Genomic DNA, 23,704 nt, shown 5'->3' with positions numbered 1-23,704 from the left:
TAGAAAACAAATATTAGAAATGTATAAACGAAAAGATGTCGTTCTCCAAAAGTAAAACAATTTTACTAACTTTTCAACCATCAAGTCCTTGTTGTGTTCAAAAATGTAACCTTTCTTAGAAACTAAAGCTTTCTGCAGGTAGCAAATCTTTAAGAAATGAGTTAACGAGAATGAAGCATTAGAGAAATTGAGACTACGGTGGCTTGAAGGTCTGTAGAAATTATTATTAATTCTTCTTTTGGAAGCTTGTGTGAAGAAAGGACAAAATAGATCTTCAATTATAAAAAAGAAAAGAGGGGTAAAATGGTTCATAACAGACCAACGTAGAACAACAGTCGCAGAAATTAGAAAACAAATATTAGAAATGTATAAACGAAAAGATGTCGTTCTCCAAAAGTAAAACAATTTTACTAACTTTTCAACCATCAAGACCTTGTTGTGTTCAAAAATGTAGCCTTTTTAATAAACTAAAGCTTTCTGCAGGTAGCAAATCTTTAAGAAATGAGTTAACGAGAAGGTAGCATTAGAGAAATTGAGACTACGGTGGCTTGAAGGTCTGTCGAAATTATTATTCAGTCTTCTTTTGGAAGCTTGTGTGGAGAAAGGACAAAATAGATCTTCAATTATAAAAAAGAAAAGAGGGGTAAAATGGTTTATAACAGACCAAGGTAGAACAACAGTCGCAGAAATTAGAAAAAAAATTATTAGAAATGTATCAACGAAAAGATGTCGTTCTGTGAAAGTAAAACAATTTTACTAACTTTTCAACCATCAAGTCCTTGTTATATTAAAAATGTAACCTTTCTTAGAAACTAAAGCTTTCTGCAGGTAGCAAATCTTTAAGAAACGAGTTAACGAGAAGGTAGCATTAGAGAAATTGAGACTACGGTGGCTTGAAGGTCTGTAGAAATTATTATTCAGTCTTCTATTGTGATTGTGAGAAGAGAGGACAAAATACATCTTCTAATATAAAAAATATAGAAGGGTAGAATGGTTTACAACAGGCCAACAGAGAACAACAGTCGTGGAAATTAGAAAAAAAATATTAGAAAAGTAAAAAGAAAAAGATTTCATTCTATTAAAGTGTAATTTTTCAATAATCAAGTCTTCTTCTTAATCAAAAATGTCACCCTTCTTAGAGATTGAAGTTTTGTGCAGGTAGCAAATCTTTAAGAATCTTTTATTTCTAATAAGAATAACTTTGTTTCTAAGACAATGACAAAAAGCAATTAATATTTCTGAACTTCTAGTTTGCCTCGCACAAAAAGTTACCTCTCATGACAATCCACAAGGGCATGATTATAGAGGGGACAAGATCGACAAAACAAAAAGCCGAGTTCATATAAAAAATAAACTATCTAGGTACATTGGAAATTATAGATGAAGTCTCTGTCCACTGACTATGTCATGGTATTTATTAATTTGTATCTTGTGTCCTTGCCCAATTCCAATTATTCTTAAAGCTGCGCTACATTGGTCTAACCAATGCTGGAAACTCTGTGTTGTTGTTACAAAGACAACAGGGAAAGACCAACACAAGCAAAACTGACCAATCATCAGCTTGCAACATTTGCTACATTGACATTCCCTAATGTTGAATTTCAACCAATCAGTGAAGACCTTGTAAAACTTCAGTACTACTGCTTATAATAAATAGCAACCTGTTTCGTTTTAGTCTGATTTAATCTAACAAAAATGTGTTTACTTCACTTCTCAAATATTGCCAGGTCATCATTGAAAATGTCATAGTAGCAGAAAGGGGCAGGAAAAATGTTAAAAACAAAGGATTTAAGGATGAAAGATTAAGAAGAATCTTTGCAGAAAATTTAAAAAAAATGAATGGATGCAGAGGAGGACATGAAATCCTAAGATATTGGAAATGGGCAGATAAATATGAAAGGAGCCATTAGAAAAATTTTGGATTTAGAAATAAATCTGAGGGTGGAATGTTAGCTCAATGTATGGGGTGAAAAAGTTGTGATAAAGACCACAGAGAAATAAGCAAAATCTGAGCATAAAGAATGATTATTTGAAAATTATAATTTCAGATCAGTGTTCAAGAAGAAGTTTAAATATGCTTTGAACAGAATTTTTACAATCTTGATACAGGTCTGTAAAAAGAAATGATGCAAATCCCCTTTATGAAATTCCTGCCTGCAAATTTCCTTGGTTTTTACAATCATTTATATTTCTGCTCTGTATTTTTTTCTTGTGAATGTAAATAAAATGAAAATGAAATAAAAAATGTAATAAAAATGAAATGAAAGATATCTTTACTATATGGTAGAGGCTTATTTGGATAGCTTCCTTAATAGTATTGATGAATTTATATTTCTATCAATCAATTTATTCTAAGGCCAGTGAAAATAAGCATCTTTTAAAAATAAGAATTCTGTCAGCATGCTTTTGGACCAAAATATAAAAAAACCTGAGAAAATTTTAGCCTCAAACAAAAATGTTTAAACCAAGTTGATCTAATCACTGAGATTTTAAAAATGCATAGAGCGCTAAGTGCATTGGATGGAAGCTTTGCCAAAGCTTCAAAGGTATCGAAAAACCCCCAAAATTCGTATATAATTCTTGAAGATGATTCTGTCAGTAACATTAAATTAGTAACATTGCTTAGTTTCTAAACGGGACTTAAAAATACAGCCCTAAGTTCACCAAGAGATACATGCCTCAGAGAAACCTTGATTAGTTGCAATGAATTCTGATTTATAATCACAAGATTTACTCCTCGTGATTACATTTCAATTTCCCTTATACCGTTAGATACCATCTCTATATATTGTACTATTTCTAGAACTTCAAACCGTAAAGTTGAATTATCCTTTTTACCAGACATACTTTAACGATTGATGAACGCCTCTTTTTTCTCAAGTGGGGTTTTTGAAGCTGAAAATTACTTTTTACCTTTAAAATCGAAGCAAATCAAATAAAGGTGTTCTGTCGTACCTCAGAAACTTTGTATTCGTCTTGTGTTGATCCACGTGGTTGGCGGCCATGTTTATTATGATCTTAAGAATATATCGACGGAAACGAGGCAAAAACAACAGATTTCTAAGAGAACAGAAAGAGCTTCTAGGCTGTGTGCCAGTTTTACTTAAAAAATGAATTTTCAATATCTATTTGATCCAATAATTTCCGGGGCGAATGATTGACTCGTCACCGATGCTGTAAAAACCAGCGTTTATGTCAGGTAGTTCGACATAAGAAGACTATTCCCCCTTATTTAAGACAATATCATCATCAAGCCTCTTTTGGGGCATAGTATTTGAACCAACCTCATTAAAAATGTTCACAAATCAAAGATGAAAAATTTTGACACATCAGATGTTGAAAATTATTCAATGATAGTATAAAAGTTGAGAAATTCATAAATGTAGAAATTATCTTCATAAATTAAGAGTCAAGTGTGAAAAATGGTGCCTTAGCAAAGCTGACTTCAGTTTCGGAAAATGTTATCAAACTTCTATCCTATGAAGTTCTTTGTGCAAATTAAATATATCACTACAAGATACGCAAAATAACTTTGAAAAAGTACGCGCACCCAACATATTGTGAAATACTTATAGTGATTATAACTAACATTTTGCCGAAAAGATAATTGTGCGCAATGAATTGGTTTTTGAGGAGCTTTCATTGAAGCTGCTGGGTGATTTTTACAATTTAAAACAAGGGGATGAAAAATTAAACACAAACTTAACTCAATATTCCTATAATAAGATAGCAACGATAAACTTTGAAAAATGAATTGAAATTGAAACGGGAATGGCAAAATGTTTCAAAACCTGTGAAAATATAAAAATCTCAGCAAAACCACATCTTTTCTTGTCTAACGCAAATACGTGCATGTTGGAAACTGTGTATTGTGAATTCGCATACAGAAGAACGAAATGAAAAGCAATTTTTTGACTGATTCAATAAAACCACATGTCTTAAACCTCTTTTACATTCAAGCAATATATGATTTAGCAATGCGTAGATTTGAGTATAGATTCTAAAACATAGCTAAGAAATTAAGATTTTTTTCAAACAAAAACATTTTTCTAGCCGTTTACACATTAAGCGATTAAAGAAATTGCTAAGCAGTTGCAAATGAAACTTTGCAAAATTTGCACAAGCAATACAAATAAAAAAGAATACAAAAATATTTCTGCCTTTATTTTTTATAATTTCTTTTAATGTTGTCTGTAGGGGTTCTTATAAAATGAGAGAATTTCTATCATATAGGTTCTTATTCTTTTCTGGTTCAGGGCAGTTTTGAAAAATGGATGTTTTAATTGCAAATTCTATCCTGTGTAAATAATTATTGGGAGAGAATAAATGAAATAAATTCAAGAAAACTGTTAAAATTAGGCTATGAATACGAACTACATTTAAACGTCTCTGTGTTTTTACGTTTTGGATATTTAATCACAAGGATTTTAACGAACGAATTTAACTAGAAAACGGTATCTTTTGAGCGACGTTTATCCAAAAATTCATTACCTGTGTTTACTGAACCAACCTTTTTGCTGGTCCAGCAATGGAAAGGAGAAGATATAATTGAATAAATACGTTCTAAAATAGGATGGAGCACAAAAGGTGTTGAAACAATCAGTATTGGCAAGAATTTTAATGGAAAATTCTCGTATTGACAACATATCTCTTTCAATGGGAAGGCGGATTGAAAGCTATTTATGCTTGAGAAAAAATTATTGCAAACTCTGAGTGTTTGCTGACATTGGATGCTTAAAATCGATTAATCATTATAAAAGACAAACAATCACTTTAATAAAATTCAGAGATAACTTCAAAAATTGTCAAATGGTAAAAACAGCTTACAGAGTTAGCTGTATTAAAAATGAGCAAATGTGCTAGGCCTTGTGACAACAACTCACATGGTAAGACTTTCGAATGATTGCGCACCAGATTGAAGGTGATATACCACGAGCATCATTTGCTTCTTCACTTCGTCCCAGTCCTTGTCGATTCGATTATAGGCCCTGTATATCGCTTGTCCAAGTGCAGTGAACTTGTTTCCGCCAACCATTAGATTTGATCTAGTTGCATAGACGACATTCCTAAAATATTGAACATAGACGATATCAACCAAGTAGAAAGAGAACTCACTATTAACCGATGCTGTTTAAATGACCCTGTTCTCACGTTCTAAAGGACTTTAACAAATAGCAATAATAAATGTCTATTCCATACCGATACTAGATGAATAAGTGGTATTTAATTATAAGTGGTAATAATGATATTTAAGCAGATAAAGTATAGGGGAAGAGACAATTGCTTTGTAACACAGACATATAAATCAAAGAAAACAGTAAAAAAGTATCCACTTCAACGTGATTTAAAACGGCGATTACCTTAAGTCGTCCCTTCCCATCGTCCCAACCTGATGAATGAACTGGCGCTGATAATTTTGAATTCTGTCATTCATCATCCTAACCTGGAGTGGACTAAAAAACAATATTTTTTGTAACAAATGTGGCCACTGGTTCAACGATGATAAAATAGAATCGGAAATTTGTGCAAAAGATATTATTTTATTGTCGATGACTTCGCATTGGTAAACTATCGACCATGAACAATACAGTCATTTTCACTTATCATCAAGACATCACTTTGAAGGTTTCTAATAAAAAGCGTAACTATAAGAAAAGCGTAACTATAAGAAAAGCGTATACTTAGGGGATGTACCTTCCCACAAATACCTATCACATGCTATTATCAACTTTCGTCAAAGTGATATACCAGCGCAGCAAAAGCCACAAAAATCTCTCATTTTTGTGTATCTATACCATTCAGTTACATAAATAATCTCTTAAAAATAAGTTGCAATAGCTATCTATTACCAAAGCTACCTATAATCTCATACTAAAGACTTTATCTCAGCGTTTTCCTAAATTTTGTTTGGGGGAGTTATACAATAGGCTTTGTAGAAGCTCCCAATCGTCAATCTACGCTCCAGTTTCTCAATTTTAACCTTTTTGTAAAACCTAAAGTTGTCATGAACTTTACACTGACGGGATACTGTGCCTTCAACAGATCTATTGCCATCGAGCAAACAAGCGTTGAAGATACAAATACAAGTTACGTGTTTATTCGACTATTGGTAAAACTTCTCACTCTTTCAAGTCGACATTTTTCATTCTGCTCTCGAAGCTTGCAACAGACTTTGTTAGATTTTCAGCTGCTTGCACAAGAAGATCTGCAAAAATTTACATCAAATATAGATAAAAAGTATTCTGGCATTTCAAAATTGAAACCATCATTTCTATGATCGAATTAAATCAAGTGTACTTGCAAGCGATAAAAGAATGGAAAAATGAGTATGTGTTTAAGGTCTGTAAAACAGATCCAATACACAGAATGCCTCATACAAGCTGATATAATATTGCAACATCGAAATGTTCTAGAACCGCATGGAAACAAGTAATATGATCGTTTAAAAACAAACACACAAAGGTAACATTGGAAGGACAAGTCAAGCCTATATGTGACTCTTCAATAGAAATGTGCAAACATACTTTGAAATTAATCATAAAAATCGAATGATAAATGGTCACATCAAAGTATTGGTTTGCCAAAAGCACACAGGGAAAATAAAGGTTATTCTACAATGTTTAGCATTTTACAACTGACTGGGTTTTTAATAGTAAAATCTCCTGCCATGGTCATTCCTAATCTCAGTATTAAGTTGAATTATACTAAATCATTTGAACGGTTATATATTTCTTAAAATTTTGTTTAGAAATAAACTGATTTTTGAAACAAAAGATCATTCTATTTCAAGACACTGCTTTCTGAATAAATCAGTGAATTATATAAACTAACACTAACACTAACACTTTGGGATTCTTAGCTCATCACAATGTCTGCTAAAGGATGAAAAATCAAAACTCAAGCATTCGAGAGACTGAAAAATTCTAGCGACAACGAAACAAGAAAACATACCACTATAAATGCCATGAGGATTCAAGTACTTTTTGTGATCCTTCTGGAATTTCAAGGCGTAATACTTAACATTGGCGGCAGCACGTGATAGATTGAATGGTAGAACCAACGAGTCAGCAAGGAGCAGTCCGAGTTTTAGCCACATCTTGCCAACTGTTAGATGATAACGAAAATCAGGATCGACGTACTTTTCCATCCATTTGAATGTCTCGTGCATTGAGTGGTACATTGGATACATGTATGGATACTTGGTGCCTGTTTTCTGTGGGGAATGTAGAATGAATTTATCGGCGTAGAATGTAAAACAAGGTCTGAACCAGAGGTCAGTTGTCAAACAAATTGTAACTGTATGTCTAACTAGATTGCAAGAATTGCAGAAGCCGCATGATCTGGAAGAATAGGCGTGTCAGCCCTTTTCCTTTTTTTCAAATCTGCAGTTTCCAAAAAGGTAATAATACGGTGATATGCTTTGGTATAATTATAATCTGAATCCAACAAAACTAATGCGGAAACAAGATTAATCAAAATGAACTTAAAGTGTTCTCGATGCCATATAGTCAGAGCTAAACCCAACACGGCTTCTAAGGCCATGTTCAGATTTTCAACACGAGCTAAGTTTCTCAAGTGAATGGTAAAAATATTTCAGCTTGGTTGTGTTTAGTGAAAGCGGTGAAATGTAGAAAACTTGCTGTTGTATTTTGGATGATTAACTATGAATATACTGAGCCATCTGAGAAAACTGTCTCTTAAAGATATACAAACCTTTTCATACATATAACGGAGATCCACACATGAAATGCCAATAGTATGATAGAAAGGCTTATAATCACTACCAGATGTCGCTACGATTGTTCTGTGGGTAAAAAACATTATTTGAGATGGTGACGTTTGGGCTGAAGATGGTGTAATGCATTTCTGATTGAAATAGCTTTGGCCATTTCTCAAGAAAAAGAAACAAAGCCTAATCAGCATAGCACGTTCTAGTCAAAATTACTTGGCCTATTTCCTAACTCATTCCTACCATCAATAACAAACTACTGTGCAAAATTTAAGAGTTCTCAAAAACGATTAATAATCCTAAACTACTTCAAGCGATTCAGAATTATGAAAGGGTAATTTCTTTTGAATGAAAAGAAAGAGTGGAATGATAATAAAATAGAAAAATGAAATATAATAAAATATAGTGACCACTCATGTTCTTACTTTGGCTCGCTTGGTGCGCTTGGGTTTCTATTCTTTTTAACCCAGTCTTCATAGAGATTGGCATTTTTGTCATCCGGTGCAGGAACCTGGTAAAGTTTTTAAACCTATTACAGATCTCTTATACTTGTAAATTTGAAATTTCAAAGCAAGAGTATAAATACTGTGGACTTTATGGTTATACTGAATGGCAAGCAGATTATTCCATTTATGCTTATTAAAAAAAGCTGCAAAAAGACACCGTCAAAAGAAAAGCACCTAACAGGAAACAGGGAACAGGATGGTCCAGTAGTTTAGTGCTATCTAAATAATCAGGGGTGGGGGGGGGGCTCTTGCAGAAAATGTTGCGAAAAACAACAGCAAAAGTAGAAATTTGCCAAATCATTCGGCACTACACCCCTGGGATGGTTCATATCTAGTTTGCCACTCTAGACACTGCCCCTCATAAAACTCGTTCATAATTTCCATGGGTCAATGATTATATAATAAGTTGTCTTTTAAATCCATATTTGGCTAAGCATTTGTATGTCCTGGATGTTTCCTCTTTGGGCACAGTCATTTTCAATAGAATGACTATGGTACAGTTGATATGGCTCATACCAAACAAAGATATGTTGTTGTCATCAGTACAAACGGAAGTCGTAGAAAACTGATAACAGTGAAAAATAGAAGCAGGGCCATGGAAACTATAGGGGGTAGGTGCAGAGGTATGATGCCCCCTTTCGAAAAAAGAACGCTTCAAAAGCGAGGAGTTTTGCCATCTCAAGGTGCGTCATTAACGATTTATCGATATTGTGGCAAAAATCATGGCTCACCCACTTTTTCGGGAAAGGACACCATGATTTTGTTCTGGAGCACAAAATGTAGCGACGACATTGTGTTGAAACATATCAAATTGATAACAGGCAGAATTTGATGACGGCTATTGGCAGTTGACTTGCCATCAGAAGGTTATATCAAATGAACTTGTACAAACAACCAGTCTGAGCAAAAATGAACTATCGATATTTGCATGTGAAAAGTACATATTTTCAAATATCACATCTAAAAAAAGACTGAAGTGGACAATTACTGTATGTCGAAGTGTTTACACAGTACAGCTCAAATTTTAGTTCGCATTCCTAACAGGATAATTCACTTTAACAGGGTCTCAAATTTTTAGTTCCAGAATGTATTTGGTTTGGAATATTTGGCAAACTTTCATTGAACGTTCATACAGTTGACAAAACAAACATTTGTTAATAACCAAAATTGTTTGAACAAATCTCATGTCAATACAGTTTATTTACAAAGTATTTTTTATTTTTAAGAAACAGGAAACAGTTAATTGAGGTTCAGGATGGCTGTTCTGAATTCATCCAGAACTGTTAGACTTGGTTGTTCTAAATATGTTTTAAGCTACTAGGGAATAAATCAAACCAAAAAACGAGATAATATTTTGCCACAGAACAACCTAGGATGTGTATGTTTAGATTGCCTAGGCTCCTGGATACTAAATATCTCATAAGGCAAATTTACAGCTATTCAATTAAATACTCAGATTGCGATTTAATACTTTTCCTTTCTGAAGAACAGCTATAAGATCATATGCATACAAGACCATAAGCTAAATTAAAAATTTTTAAATCAAGTATAAAATATCGCCGTTTACCCTTTTAACCATTCGATGACTCACGACAAACAAAACACCTTTTCAATAGCAACATTTCAAAGGAATATAAATTGTAGATTCTATTTTGGAAAATCTAAACATAAATTCACTTTATTGATGAAAACAATGCAAACCTTCTTCGTTGCTTCAAAAAAGGCATTGTCAAGCTCTGGAGTTCCTCTCAGCCGCACAGTGTAGTTTCCTAAAAAATAAGGCTTCTGTCAATTGATAAACTTTACGAATTAAGTATTATATAATAATAAGAATCAATATTTAATGATAATCTTAATATTATGCAATTCAATGATAATAATATTTCATGTTCATGCAAGTTAAATTGAAGAAAATCAATCAAAGATTCCTCAGAGAACGATCGTTAAACAGAAAATTATGAATTTCGGCATCTGCCTGATGCAAGAGGAGATTCACCTTCCACAGCAATATCAACATTCAGATATGCTATAGCACGCTCTTGGAGCATTGAGGCGTGGTCCTAAAAAGTGAAAGCGCAGAATAAGTACCTTGTTATTGAGCAACACACATATACTAACTGGGGCTATTTGAAGAAGAAGGAAAGCTAATGCAAAGTTAAAAATGCTAAAGGACAGGAAGATTAACGGAGTTGCTTTAACAACCTCTTCCCACTAAATATTTTAGTCCATCACTATGAAACAAGGCCGTCTTTCCGAGGAGATATCTATCCAGATAAAAAAATACGCTTTAACTTGGCTTAAAGTCCATTCGATATACGGAAGCGAAACTCTGGAATGACCTATCAGCTGACATTCGAGACTCTACCTCGAGATTTTTATTTTCGAGGCTATACAGCAACTTCTAGGCAACTATTTTTAGCCTACCTCAACCCATTCTGTGGATCCATGGATTCCAAACTCCTCTGCATCCCAGCTACAAAGCATTATGCTTCTGCGTGGGCGCCAGCCTATAATATCAGAATAAAGAGATTGTCCATCTGTCGAAGGTACAACGGTTACTTACTAACACTTTCAGACTGTTCAATTAAAAAGATGCCTTTAACATAATAACCAGAAAAAGAGTACTAGCTCTTTGAAGAAATAAATTCATATAAAAGGTAAATTTACAAACAGGCTATCAAGCTTTGGTTTCAAAAGGCAGGGGAGAAAATTAAAAAAGAGAGTAGAATAAGCAACTGATTGCACCTCCTTTTTTCAATTTGCCAAGTGATCTAGATATCTCTAGCAAAGATGCCTGACCACTTGAAGCATCTCCAGCTCCATATCCCCAAGAATCACGATGGTTTCCAAGAAGAACTAAGCGATCTATAATAAAAGAATAGAGGTTGACTTGAAGCTTGGGTAAAAGATGATTGGATTGGAGTTTGAAATTGATGAAGATATTATAGAGTATGCTGTCTAAGGAAACTTTGAATTTCAAGACTATATTAAGATAAACTAGATCTAGACTACGCCTTGAGCTGTAAAATGCTAAATTCTTCGTAAAAATGCTTTGGTTTAGAGACATTATCTAAGGTAAACCAAACCAAATCGGCTAAAATCTTAGTTCTCTTTGCCTCCTCCGACAATAGACTAAGCACGAAGTGCGCACAAAAACATTTCAATTAATAACACACATGAAATAAAATTTCAAATGGACAAACAACTGGATGAAGACAATTTTTTAATGTATAAGCCAACCTGGTTCAACTTTGCCATATATAACTCCAGATACAGTGTATGTTGGTCTAGATTCCAGCTTGGTAAAGACAGACAAAGTCACGTTCCTACGAAATTTACGAAGAAAAAAAAAATCAGCGTGTAATACAATGAGAAAATTCAAAACTAGGCGCAACGATACAACTTCATAGCTTAGAATATTTTCGATCTGAGATTAATGCTATCAAAATTAGTATCAAACGAAATAATTTTCTGAAAATGTGTTTGGAAATATGTCAGTCTGTCTGAAAATGTGAAAATTCCTGTGCCTGAAAGTGAAAATACTATAAAAATGAAGGAGTAAAAAGGTTTTCTTCGATCTGGCACACTTTAGTGAAGTCTTTGATCATGTGACACCAAAAATTGCCAAAAATAGGATTTCGCAGAATATGAAGATTTGAGCCCTCTTCAAAGAAAATCCATTAAGAAAGCCGAAATTAGGCTCTATGTCTATGCAAGACTGATTTCAACTAGTTTACAAGATAAAGGTCAGGTTTATTCATAAATATTACTTTTTAAAAGCTATTGATAAGCGCCAACTAGCTGCAAATTGTTGTCTTGATATGGCTATGAAAAAGAACACTGCATTATATAATATGATACTGAATCAACTGACAAGAATACCTACAGCGTTGAGTTCATTCGATAATCAAAGTTTCCATCACCCTGAAAATAAGCTGATCCTTTCATGCCATCCATGTTCCTGTCAAACAAGGAAAACATTTTTAATTAAAAAATAATCACGTTGAAGCGCGCAGTTTATTACTGTACTGGCAAAAAAGTGAATTACTAAACAGCAACAGCAGCAACAACAACAACAACAACAACAACAACAACATTGATGATCCATTTTCATGACTAACGCTAAAATGCTCAAAGCTAGTAGATCCATTAAGAAACCAAAATAATTCATCTAAACACTATTCAAGAAACCATGCGGCAAACGAAAAAGGTGTACATTTCTTTTTAAGTTGAATATATCGACCAAAGTATTATATCGTACGTCAATTCTTTTGTTAGTGATTCTAATCGTAATGAACTTTAGATACAGAACAGAGATTTTTCGCTTCCCCCGACAACCTAGAGTTGTATTAGAAAAGGGAAGGCCCAAAACAGTATTATTCCAGTAGGGATGGTACGTAACACTGGTAACCTAGGGTTGTATTAGAAAGGGGAAGGCCTGAAATAGTAATAATATTGTAGAGAGGGTAAGTAACACGGGCAACCTAGACTTGTATTAGAAAAGGGAAGGCCTAGTATTAATCCATTAGAGATGGTAAGTAGCACGGGCCACCTAAAATTTCATTCACACTCAAACACTCTCTAACTCAGCACACGCTTATCATGATAATTCCTTTATAAAGAAAGATACGATCAAGAGTGAGTAGCTAAAGACAATCAAGTAGCTAACTGTGTAGAACAAACCTTAGTAAAACTTCAGCTTGCTTGAACTGGATTGGCTGAGAAGGAATAGTTGGCAACGGAGAGGCCTTACTTATATCTGCTCTATAGAATCCCTCTAAAAACAAGATAGACAAGTAGCACGGGTAAGTTGAAAATGGCTAAAAATCATCGAAAATTCTGTTTGCGAGTAAAACATACTTCTTGACATTATCAAATAAAGCGCCAGCGAAGTTGAGCCAATTTTGCTTGCCAAATAACGTTAATTCCCGCAAAAAATAACCTAAGAACTCAAGGACCTACGGACTGTCTTTCTTTGATTGGACACTTTGTATTAAAAGACATTGATTTGGCTGAGAAATGTATAAGATTCTTGAAGCAACGCAACAGGTATCTTTATGAAAGTTTGCGTGTTGACCAAGGATGAAATCTGATTGCAGTCTGCGTGGTGGCAATTTTAAGTTCCAAATTGCCAAAAACCCATGCATTTCCAATCTTTAAAGATCTTCGTTTCCCAGAGAGAATTGAATTGCAGTATCTTCATTTACGATATTTTGGCCCCTTTCACTCCTAAACGCAAGGAATAAACTCCTTGGAATAAAAACCTTGGACCCTAAAGATGACCATATCAAACTTCTGAACAAGAAACAAGAACAAATTACACTATTGACTAATTGATCCCCCCTCCCAGAAGTCTTTTCTCCGGTGCTTGCTCAAAAAGTTAAGAAGTAGGAGGGGTTTTGTGTTATATCCATAAATAGTCATTAACGCTACATAAACCATATCCACAGCTAACTGTTACAAACAAGGGAAAAGGCGTATGGAAACTAGAAGAAACTGCCTTGAATTGTTTGCCTCATCCCTAATTTAATGGAATGGATGTTTATGTTCCAAATATTTCCCAGTTCTACATGTGCTTATATTGTACCCTCCATACCCAATTAAAGGGGCTTTTAGTCATGTGAAATGGGTGTTGACGCTTTCCAAAAGAAGAATTCAACCCTCTCTCAACCAGGCATCAGACAAGATACATAGAATATAATCAAAAAACAGTTGCGGTGCCAAAACTGCCAAAGTAAAATATCTGGAAACTTTTCGTACCATTCTAACAAATTACTGACCTTTGGAAGGGTATTCCCGAGAAAGGGCATCTCCCTGTCTGCGTATAATAGTTCCACGCTGAATTCCCGTGTCAGGAAGTTCCCATCCATTGGGATATTGTGCACTCTTTCCCGAAGGATTCCAATTTTGAGGATCTGAGAAAATTAGGCATCCAGCAGCCCCCCTGGCTTCTGCATTGGCAACCTAATGGGTACAAAACTAAATTATAAAAAAGTTCACAATAGTTTCTGTGTAATAGAAATCTGGTTGATTCATACAGCTCTGTCAGATAAAACAGCTCTGCAAGAAAACGGAATATGTATCAAGTAGTTCATGTGAGACCAGATGAAGCAATATAAAAGAGGCTACCCAGACTTTCTTCGGTTTGACTAATCAGTGGGAAGTCGGACAAATCTATTCTCTGATCCAGGCAATTTTTATCTTCACATTTGGCAAAAATGGATCATAGAATTGAAATCTTCATGTTGAAATTAGTCTGTGCCGAAAATCTCAAGTTGTTTGGGCCGTCAAGCTGCGAATTAACCCACTTTCAAGATTTAGTTTTTCCAAAAAATTTCAATGGAAGTTGTTGCTGTAGTGTTTTTTCACTGCAACAGCAAATTCCGGTCAAATCTAAAGAAATATCTAATTATTCAAAACAAAGTAACTCGCGACCGAACGATTCAAACAACATGATTTTTTCAGTAAAAACTAATTTAAAGATGAAGATTTCAATTCTGAAGTCCATTTTTGAGAAAGATCCGTAGATAGCGAGATACAAAATCGATGACGTCAACCCGGAACGGAGAATAGCGAAAATGACAAATTATTGACTGATTGGCGCATACGGAGTGATTGACAGCAGTATTGCTGAAAGGATTAGTTGACTAGCAGCGCCTGCTACCAGTCAGTATTTTTTATCTCATTGGTGCTTTGTTGTTCAAGGTTGTCTATCTATAAAACTTGAAGTTAGGAAATTACAATGTAATCCTCGCGAGAGGAAAAATTCTGTCACAGTTAGTAGGTGAATAACGATTTCCTACAAAATTAAAAATTTACGGTCGGTTCATGGTTCATACTCATATACAAGGAAGAGGCTGGGGTATACAATAAACTTTTTGCGCTTCATACAAAGAAGAAGACTCAAATTCTGTAGACAAATATTTCAGTAACTTCCAGAATATGAATGTTGGGTGAACTATCTGGGTTCCAGTAAATAAAAGTTAGAGTTATCAGGGGCTTGAGTTAAAATGATTCAACTGTACTTATGTTACTGTCACACGTATATTCAATATGATAACCGTTAACTGGTCTAATACAGAGTCTTCAATGCTTAATATTCAAAGCTGTATACATTTTGGTTTATAGAGCAAGACGGCAGATAGCATGACAGCTTATAAACCTTTGAACTTACTTTTGCACCTCTCGATGTTGGCCCATATCTCATTAGAACAATTTTTCCTTTGACCTCAATGCCAGCATCCTCCAGTGCCTTGAAGTCTTTATTTTGACCATAGTTTGCATACACTAGTTTGCCCTGCAAGATGAAGAAATTGCGTTTCTAAGAAATCTAGAGGAATCGTAGATCGACTGTCTCATCGTCATCCTACCAAAAATGTGCTGTATTTTAACAAAGGGGCTCTAAATTTCATCTCAACTTTGACTCCCCTCAATTCAGGAATATTACACCAATGGTACACATTTCTGTCTGTGCTGTGACTGCTCAATCTACGTCGAAGGAACGCCAACATTCAGTTAAGCGTCGTGAGAAAAGTAGGCTAATTTTTCACTGGTTACAATTACGACAGGTTACAAGAAATTGTTCAAAAGAATTTTGCGTCTTTTTTAGACTTTTGACGGCGTCTTTTAATCTTAATGAAAACAAAAAAGTAGCTTATGTCTACGATGGCCTTTAAAACCATGGTTTTATCGCAATTCCATCTTGAAGCCCTTCTCAAATGTTTACATTTCCATTACCGATTCATTGTTGTCTTGAACACGGGAGGCAAAAAAGCAATGAAAGGACGGTAAATTCATTAGAAGGTGTAGACGGGACAAGAGAAAAGATCTCTCATTCGTGTTCAATTTCTTTCATAGATAATCTTTTATCTTAAATCATTCTTTTTTTGGGATCTTAAGGATTATTTACATTGATCAAAGAGCAAACATAGGCGATTAAAAAGCCAAGAAAGATTAACTGGTAATAACTGAGATATATAAAGGTATTGTAGTGAGGCTTAAATCAAATATGCAAAAAAGTAGAATCAAGAAAAACAATTTTGTCAAGAAAAACAACTGATGACGTAAGTCGAAATTAAATTGTATTCTCTTTTGTATTTTGGGACAAAACTAAACAACTATTAGAGTGTGTTTGGCATGCTCCCCTACAGAAAAAATAAAAGAAATTATCCTTTAAAGTTTAAAAGCAAATAAAGGTAATGGGAATAATGAGGTTTTTATGTTCTAATTTTTAATTGACATGTGTTTCATATTCAAGGCAAATAATCCTTTGTTAAAAGAAGATAGTTCTGCATACAAATCTCAAAGAGGGAACTTCACTACCACGTTATGCAAATGTCTGCCACAGCTGATAAATCAAGACCAAAACATTCGGGCCCGCCTAATCCAAGAAATATGATAATGTACCTACTGAGGGCCATGATTTTTTGACAGGCAACACACTCTCTTTTTTATATGAACCAGAGTTTTCTCGAGCCTCGAACAAACTGATTTCGAACAAACCGAAAAAAAGAACAAACTGAATTTTACTAACTTATTTTGGTATATTTCTTTTAATTGTCTATTCAGTAGATACCTTTCTGTATCATTGCAATGTCTGCATTTTGGATGTGTAAACATGGCCTACTGAAAATACTTGAGACAAAGAAGATGCACATTTCTGTTCAGGAAGTAAAATTCTCTTATATAGATGGATACAACAGCTTCTTGTTATTCACATCGATGTGCACTTTGAACCAAAGGTCACCCTTTCTTTCTTTCCCCAACGTCTGTCACTAGCATTTTAGCATGACTCCGCCCCTCCCAAATTTTTCCTAAAAATCAATAATCAGTGTTTTTCAGAGAATCGTTGAATTGTTTGTTCTGAGCAGTATTTCAATTTGATAAATTTTAGTCTGGGAAATGCATTTTTAGTCATTCTAGAAGGCTGAATTTCAAAAATTTTCTTTCGCGTCGGACCCAAACGGTGGGTCCTCCTATGTCACTAAACGTGATTCTCAGCCACCCCAGGTTCATTTTCGTGGCGCCGTCTCTGTTATTGCTCTGATAATTTCAGGCTCGAGTATTGTCAATGTTGTTCTTTGACACTGACTTTGCTACAACAACATTTTATATTTTACAGGCGGGGTATTTTCAAGCACTTTACGGGACATCAACCACTGGCAGTTTCCCCTGATTTTAGACCCTTCGTAACAAAGATCTAACAAGCCATTGTCTGCCTAAAATTACTAGCAATGAAAGGGTATTGGGGGAAGTTGGGATCCTCCATTCCTAATGACGAAAAAAGTTGCCAATTTTACTTTTTCATTTATTGGTAGAAGACATTTCTGGCAAGAGGTCCCCTTGCTGCTTTAAGGCAATGCACCTCTACCAGCTATGAAATAACAAACATCAACACACGAACCTCGACAGCTTTGGCAGGAGAAAACGCATTGTAAGGCGGCACTATTTCACTTGCATTTTCGTCGGGCGAGACACTTGGTTCGACCACAGTGAACTTGTCGATTGACGACCCATTTGCTGCTTTGAGCCCAACCTCTCCAGGCTTCTCGGGATACGACAGAAGGATGGTGTACATGTGAATCTTAACTTTGTCAAAACCGTAATCTCGCCACTTCTGTGCCACGTATTCAGCCTGTTTTTTCGACCCATCGGTTCCAGCAACGTGAGGCTCTTTCGTTAGATATCTTGAAGAAGACAAAAATTGCTATTGTTTAAAACTAACATTTCGTCATCTGTGTTCAATACGCTAATTAATTTCCGGGCCTAATTTAAAAAAAACATTTAAACCATATTTTCAATTTCAGATTCAGATTGAGGACCTCAGAATTGTAATTTACATGCAATTTGCCATGATGCCTGTGATATAAAGTTTCTGCCTTGAGGGCAAGGACATTATAGTAAAAATCATAAGAATTTGACCGTGATTGATGACTGTACGTGAAAAATTTTGCAATCAATTGGGGCAATAACGTGAACTTGAACAGGCTTTCTAAATGTTAATCAATATCCCGGAATTTTTTATGCTTTCTCCGCACAATCATCATAACTTCCAGAAAATTTCCAACTTTCCCAAAAACACTAGAAACAACTTTTACTATATCGTGTTGTTGAGCTGGGCCCTAATTAAATTTATTTTGGTGGTGCACAATTTAAAAGTGATGTGCCTAGACAATTTAGCTTGTGAGGGGGGCTGGCGTTCAGAAAAAAAGTGACCATTAAATTGTATTTCTAAAGCTAACAAATGCTAAAACTCTATAGTTATTAGACGTTGCATCTAATAATACACGAATTTATTAGCTTTCCTGCAAATTCATCGAAACTTAATTCATAAAATGGCATTTTCGAAACGAGCCTGATCATGATCCACCCTGTCTCGCAGACAGGGTGTTTCGAAAACCCGAGTTCCTTGTTCATCCTGTCACAGGAAAGATCTTTTCTGGGGATTATGAAACTAATAACGATGATGACAATAGTGATAATAACACTGGTTTAATGATAAAGGTTTCAGTATCATTTTTGCATAATTATCCATCTTGATGTAGCTCATAAACATTTCTACCCGATGCACTTCATGTTTTCTGTCGTCAAAACAAACGACGACAAAGTCCAGAATTGTTGGCTTTATGAACTGAAGTAAAGCAGAAAAGCCATTGACCTGCAAAAGCAAGTACAATAATAGCAAATTTGGAATATGTTCAAAGAAAATAATGATGTTGTCGTTTTTCAATGCAATTGTAGCGTGTTGCGAAAAGCGTATTACAACAGCAGAAAACGGCAACTGCCCTTATAGGTATTAGAAGAGGACGCTCAAAAGGGAAACTCAGAAAATTTAAGGAGCTTTCCCCACCACTCTAAGACCCCGTTTACAGTGCACCGGAAAAATTTCGCATCAAAATTAGTTGAGATAGGCGTCGCGTTTACACTAGACCCATGCTAACAGCACAAATTTGAGAGCGGCTATCTGAACAAAATTAGTTCACCTTGGAAAGCGGAACAAATTAGTTCTATGAATAGCTACTTCGTCGTATTTGCTTTCCATTGTCTCCCAGTCAAGACTTTTTGTCACTTTGGCTGCCGTGTAGTCCATAAATACTTGTATTAAAGTTACAGTTTCTTCCTCACTCCTAGTGGCGCAGAGAGGGGGGCAGGGGGCAATTTGCCCCGGGGCCTCGGCCTGAAAGGGGCCCCAAATTATTCTGAAATTTTTTTTAAAATGACAAACTGAAATGCATTCAAAGATATATTTGTTAATATCGAAAATGATGGCAGTAATTTCATTGGGTCCGTACACTGAGTCTTGTTTGAATTTAAGGCCTATCAGCTTTATTTATTGAGTCTGGGGCCCCGAGAAAAGCTGAACAAACCTTAGATCACATATTTTACGGATTCATCTTTAAAGCTGATTTTCCCTGAGTTTCGCGAAATCGTACTTATTGGTGGAAGGGAGCCCTGATAAAAAATTAGGTAACCCATATAAACTTTTTTTAATCTATGGCCCGTTCAAATGAGTTATGTTTGCATTTAGACTCGTTGCATAAAGCTATATTATATTTTTGGGGCCCCTTTCAGCAAACTAGCATTGATAAAGAACCGCTTACGTTCAACAATGACTCAAGACAGACTATCAAGCCTCATGACTCTTTCGATCGAGCACGAACTAGCAAGACAAATCGATTACGACAATACCATTGATCAGTTTGCAACTGAAAAAGCAAGAAAAAATAACTTTTAAAAGACGAAAGAACTGAAAAGCATAGTTCCATGGGATTTTTTAAATAAAAGTGCGTAGAATAAAAGTTTGCTTTCATTTTGAATTTTAATATTGCATGGCTCACCAGAAAAAAAAGAGTCAGAATTGAAGGTACATATTTTGAAGTCCTCTTTAATCAGCTAAAAGGGTGTGGTCAAAAAGCGTATTTGAATCGCTTACCCTTAGAATTAATGCTTTTTATTACATTTTATGATATTTTAACCATATTCTATAACGTGCGCAAACGTTTCGAAACAATGGGCGTTTCCCTTTTAAAAAAGGGCGTGGTCTCGAAAATCTTTTGTATCCGACTCTAGGGTCCCAACTGGGACTTTGCCCCAGGGCCCAGGCCGCGTCTCGGCGGCCTTGCTCACTCCACGTAAAATTGGTGTCATTGTCAGCTTTCCCTACTTTCTTTGCTATTTCAGCGTCATTTTGTTTCAGTGAAATAATTACTAAAACTAACTAGGCCTAATGTGTTTTGACAATATTGTAATACTGCTTTGTGCTTTGCCTTGCAACACATATCATGCTTCGCAGCGACCGCACCGCCACGCATTACTTGTGTTGCTCAGCATTTTAGTTTAATGGTTGCTACCAACAAAGCTACATAGGAAGTTTATTTAGAATCTCATTTACTTGTTTTCTACGTTCACGTTTTCTAATTAACTCAGTAACACATTTGTATTTTCTCCGCATTATATCTTTTAATCCTACTAACTTTTTTAAATAGACCTTCGCGTATCATTAATTTGTCCCTTGAGCTATACTATTATATTGCACAATTATGTATTTAGATTTTTACACAATTAGTTCAGTTCGTTTTATGAGAGCGCTTGTGAAAGGTTCTCCGGTTAGTCTAAAATTACGATTTACTTGTAAAAGCATTTCGTCGATATACATCTTGTTGTTCCGAGAAATTTGTCGTTGTTATTTCGTTTGAATCTGAAAATAAGTCCTTAGACCGCTGAACATATTACAATATCCTCTGACTTCGTCTGAACGAGGAGCAGATGGTTTGGAGGAGAGAATGAAACTCTTTGTACCTTTGGCGTTTCGATGAAAATTTTTTTGCTGTTTTGTTGCCCAGAGATGAAGGTCTCCCATGGGTTTTCGGGAACAATGGAACATGACAAAAAATGGTACAGGAATACGGGACAAATTTGATTTTTCACTGGGACATGGGAACATTTTACTAGTTTAAGGGAATACGGGAACATTTTCATTAATTTTTCAACGGAAACACAGGAACATTGATTGTTTTAATCCAAGAGAAAACAGGAACAAGTCCCCCCTCCCCCCTTTGTTTTGGGCGTTCTGTGAACGATTTAGGTCACGTGACTGCAGTTACCCGGCACAGTGTAAACCGAAGAGCAAAGTGGACAAAATTGTAGTGCGATGTTTTGAAATGTTATAAGTAACAAATTGAGAACAATGCTTTTGGAGTTAATCACGCAAACTTTGGAGTCGCCATTAATGTTGTATATTTTTTTGCATAAACGTAACAAGGCAAATCACAACACCGCTTCTTATCAGCATCCCCTTTTTTAAAAAATAGTTCGGTTGCTCTTTACATTCTGGAAAATATGAACCAGAACATTTCTGTACCCAGACCGGTTCACACGATAAATCCCGCCATTCGTTTCGGTTCCCTATTGTTTAAGTGCTTTGGTACGTTTTCCCATAACCAAAATTGTCATGCGTTTGTGTACCCGGACCGTTTTGCATGCTAAATTCAACCATTCGTTTTGGTACCCTATTGTTTAAATGCTTGGGTACGTTTTTGCATAACCAAAATTGTCATGCGTTTGTGTACCCGGACCGTTTTGCATAAGGTTTCCGAAACCCATATGACGCCGGCATGAGGGGCATGGAAATCCGGACACAGGAAAAACTCCAATATAGTACAAAAATCGATGTAATTTATGCTCTCAGCATATTGCGTTCTCTTTTATAAGGGCAGCAACTGTATCTAATTGAAAGAGGGGTTGCAGCATTCAAAGTTATCAATATCAATGCCGATAACTATCAATGCATCGATGTATGTTCCAAGTTTGAAACTGATCTCCAATTTTTGTTCTGCCTCTCCTGAACAGCAGGGCCGTCGCGAGGCAAGCCTTGTTGGGGGGGGGGGGGGGGGCAAATTTACCTGATTAAAAAATAATTACCTGAAATTCTTAAGTTGCTGTCACAAACCTCTGCAATACATCTTGTCAATCTAACTGTGTGGCATATAATTCACAAAATTCATTTTAAAATGATAATAACGGACTTTCCTAATAGTTTTGCCAAATCTGTATACCGGGACGAGCAACCACCCGAGGCGGCACCATGGTTGCCACTGAAGGAGCAGAAAATTTTCGAACTTTGATGCTTCCAATTCCCTGGAAAATGCACTCTTTTAAGTACATTTCACTAAAGCAATCCTCACAATCCTATCGAAAATTCTTTTATTTTTGCAAACAAATGAAACAGCAGATAAAAACAACTGGTACAATTTCGCAGTGGTCTTGAAAAAAATTCCATATTGTCAGTTACTTCTAAAACTAGGCAACAAGCAGCACTGGTTGCCAAGATCCCTCTTTTCAGGCCTTTTTAGGGGAAATGGACACAAGGCACAATTTTACCTAAAGAGGGCCTGGATTTTTTGGTTTTGTGCCAACAAGTAATCTTCAAATCTTCAAATCATTAGTTTGTTTATCTTCCTTCATATCAAGAAATATTATATTTAGCCAAAAGAGCAACTACCTTTGCTTGATCTTTTATTGATGTTAACACAAGAAGGTCGCTGAAATGCCTAAAGCGTTTCTTCCACTGGGCGGATTTAACCTTAAATTGTTTTAAATAGATTAAACCTATCGAAACCCCCCCCCCCCAAATCCCCCGGTCGAGATGCCCCAGCTGAACAGGTACTTTCTGGCTTTTTTGGTCGTTCAAAGTTCTTACACATTATGCTGTAAATGCTTGTCATTCACAATCAAGAACAGAAAGCCACCTGTAACAATCATCACCTGTGTGTGACAAGTTAGAACAAAGTTTGATAATAATAAAATCGCCGCTAATTTACGAAGATAACGAGTATCAAAATCTCAAACATTCAAACTCACTTCAAATAATCTCTAATGTTTCCAGCTTTCATTTCATCCAATATTGATGCATGTTTAGCAAACCGCTTCATTTCTTCATTCTTCGGATCTTGAGAGGTCTGAGGCTGGGCCTTTGCAGTTTTCTCTTCATCTTTGCATCCTGCAGCAGCATAAATTCCAACTCCGATTAGAGCGCCGATAATAAGAGCTACAACACATAAAACGATGATTATTACACGATTCCTCCCTCCAAAATTATCGCTCGTCGACATCTTGGTGTCAGGCAATATCTATTCTGTGGTAAGGTTTTAGTTAGCGGAAGTAATGTTACCACGATGTAATGCAAACGGTCAATAAAAACCAACGCTTTTGCGCGCCAGGAGATACGAGAGGTTCAGATAAACAACACGGGGGTCACCTTTAAGGGAAGGGGTGATCAATTCAAATAAATTCAATTATAATAAATTCAAGCTTTTAATTACAGGCTATTGATGGATTCAAATTGACGTCATCAATTTTGTATCTCGCTATCTACGGATCTTTTTCAAAAATGAACTTCAGAATTGAAATCTTCATCTTTGAATTAGTTTATACTGAAAAATTCATGTTGTTTGGACCGTTCGGTCGCATG

General features: G+C 35.5%; 1 protein-coding gene across 1 annotated transcript; it reads right to left on the bottom strand.

The window, feature by feature from the left end:
- Positions 1-4,044: 4,044 nt before the first annotated feature.
- LOC135694164 (N-acetylated-alpha-linked acidic dipeptidase 2) lies at positions 4,045-23,619 on the bottom strand. The gene is made up of 17 exons (XM_065212855.2): positions 23,095-23,619; positions 17,639-17,921; positions 15,410-15,532; positions 14,016-14,199; positions 12,919-13,012; positions 12,122-12,196; positions 11,476-11,561; positions 10,981-11,100; positions 10,660-10,742; positions 10,232-10,295; positions 9,937-10,004; positions 8,155-8,240; positions 7,714-7,804; positions 6,952-7,213; positions 6,124-6,205; positions 5,361-5,453; positions 4,045-5,066 (listed from the first exon to the last, which is right to left on the bottom strand). Exons 1-17 carry the CDS (start codon positions 23,343-23,345, stop codon positions 4,880-4,882), a joined length of 2,232 nt encoding a protein of 743 aa, XP_065068927.2. The 5' UTR covers positions 23,346-23,619; the 3' UTR covers positions 4,045-4,879.
- Between the last annotated feature and the right edge of the window lie 85 nt (positions 23,620-23,704).

Source organism: Rhopilema esculentum, chromosome 11, assembly GCF_057945365.1.
Source record: "Rhopilema esculentum isolate cy_ngs chromosome 11, ASM5794536v1, whole genome shotgun sequence".
Taxonomy (NCBI): Eukaryota; Metazoa; Cnidaria; class Scyphozoa; order Rhizostomeae; family Rhizostomatidae; genus Rhopilema; species Rhopilema esculentum.
This window is presented reverse-complemented; position numbering and strand designations above follow the sequence as displayed.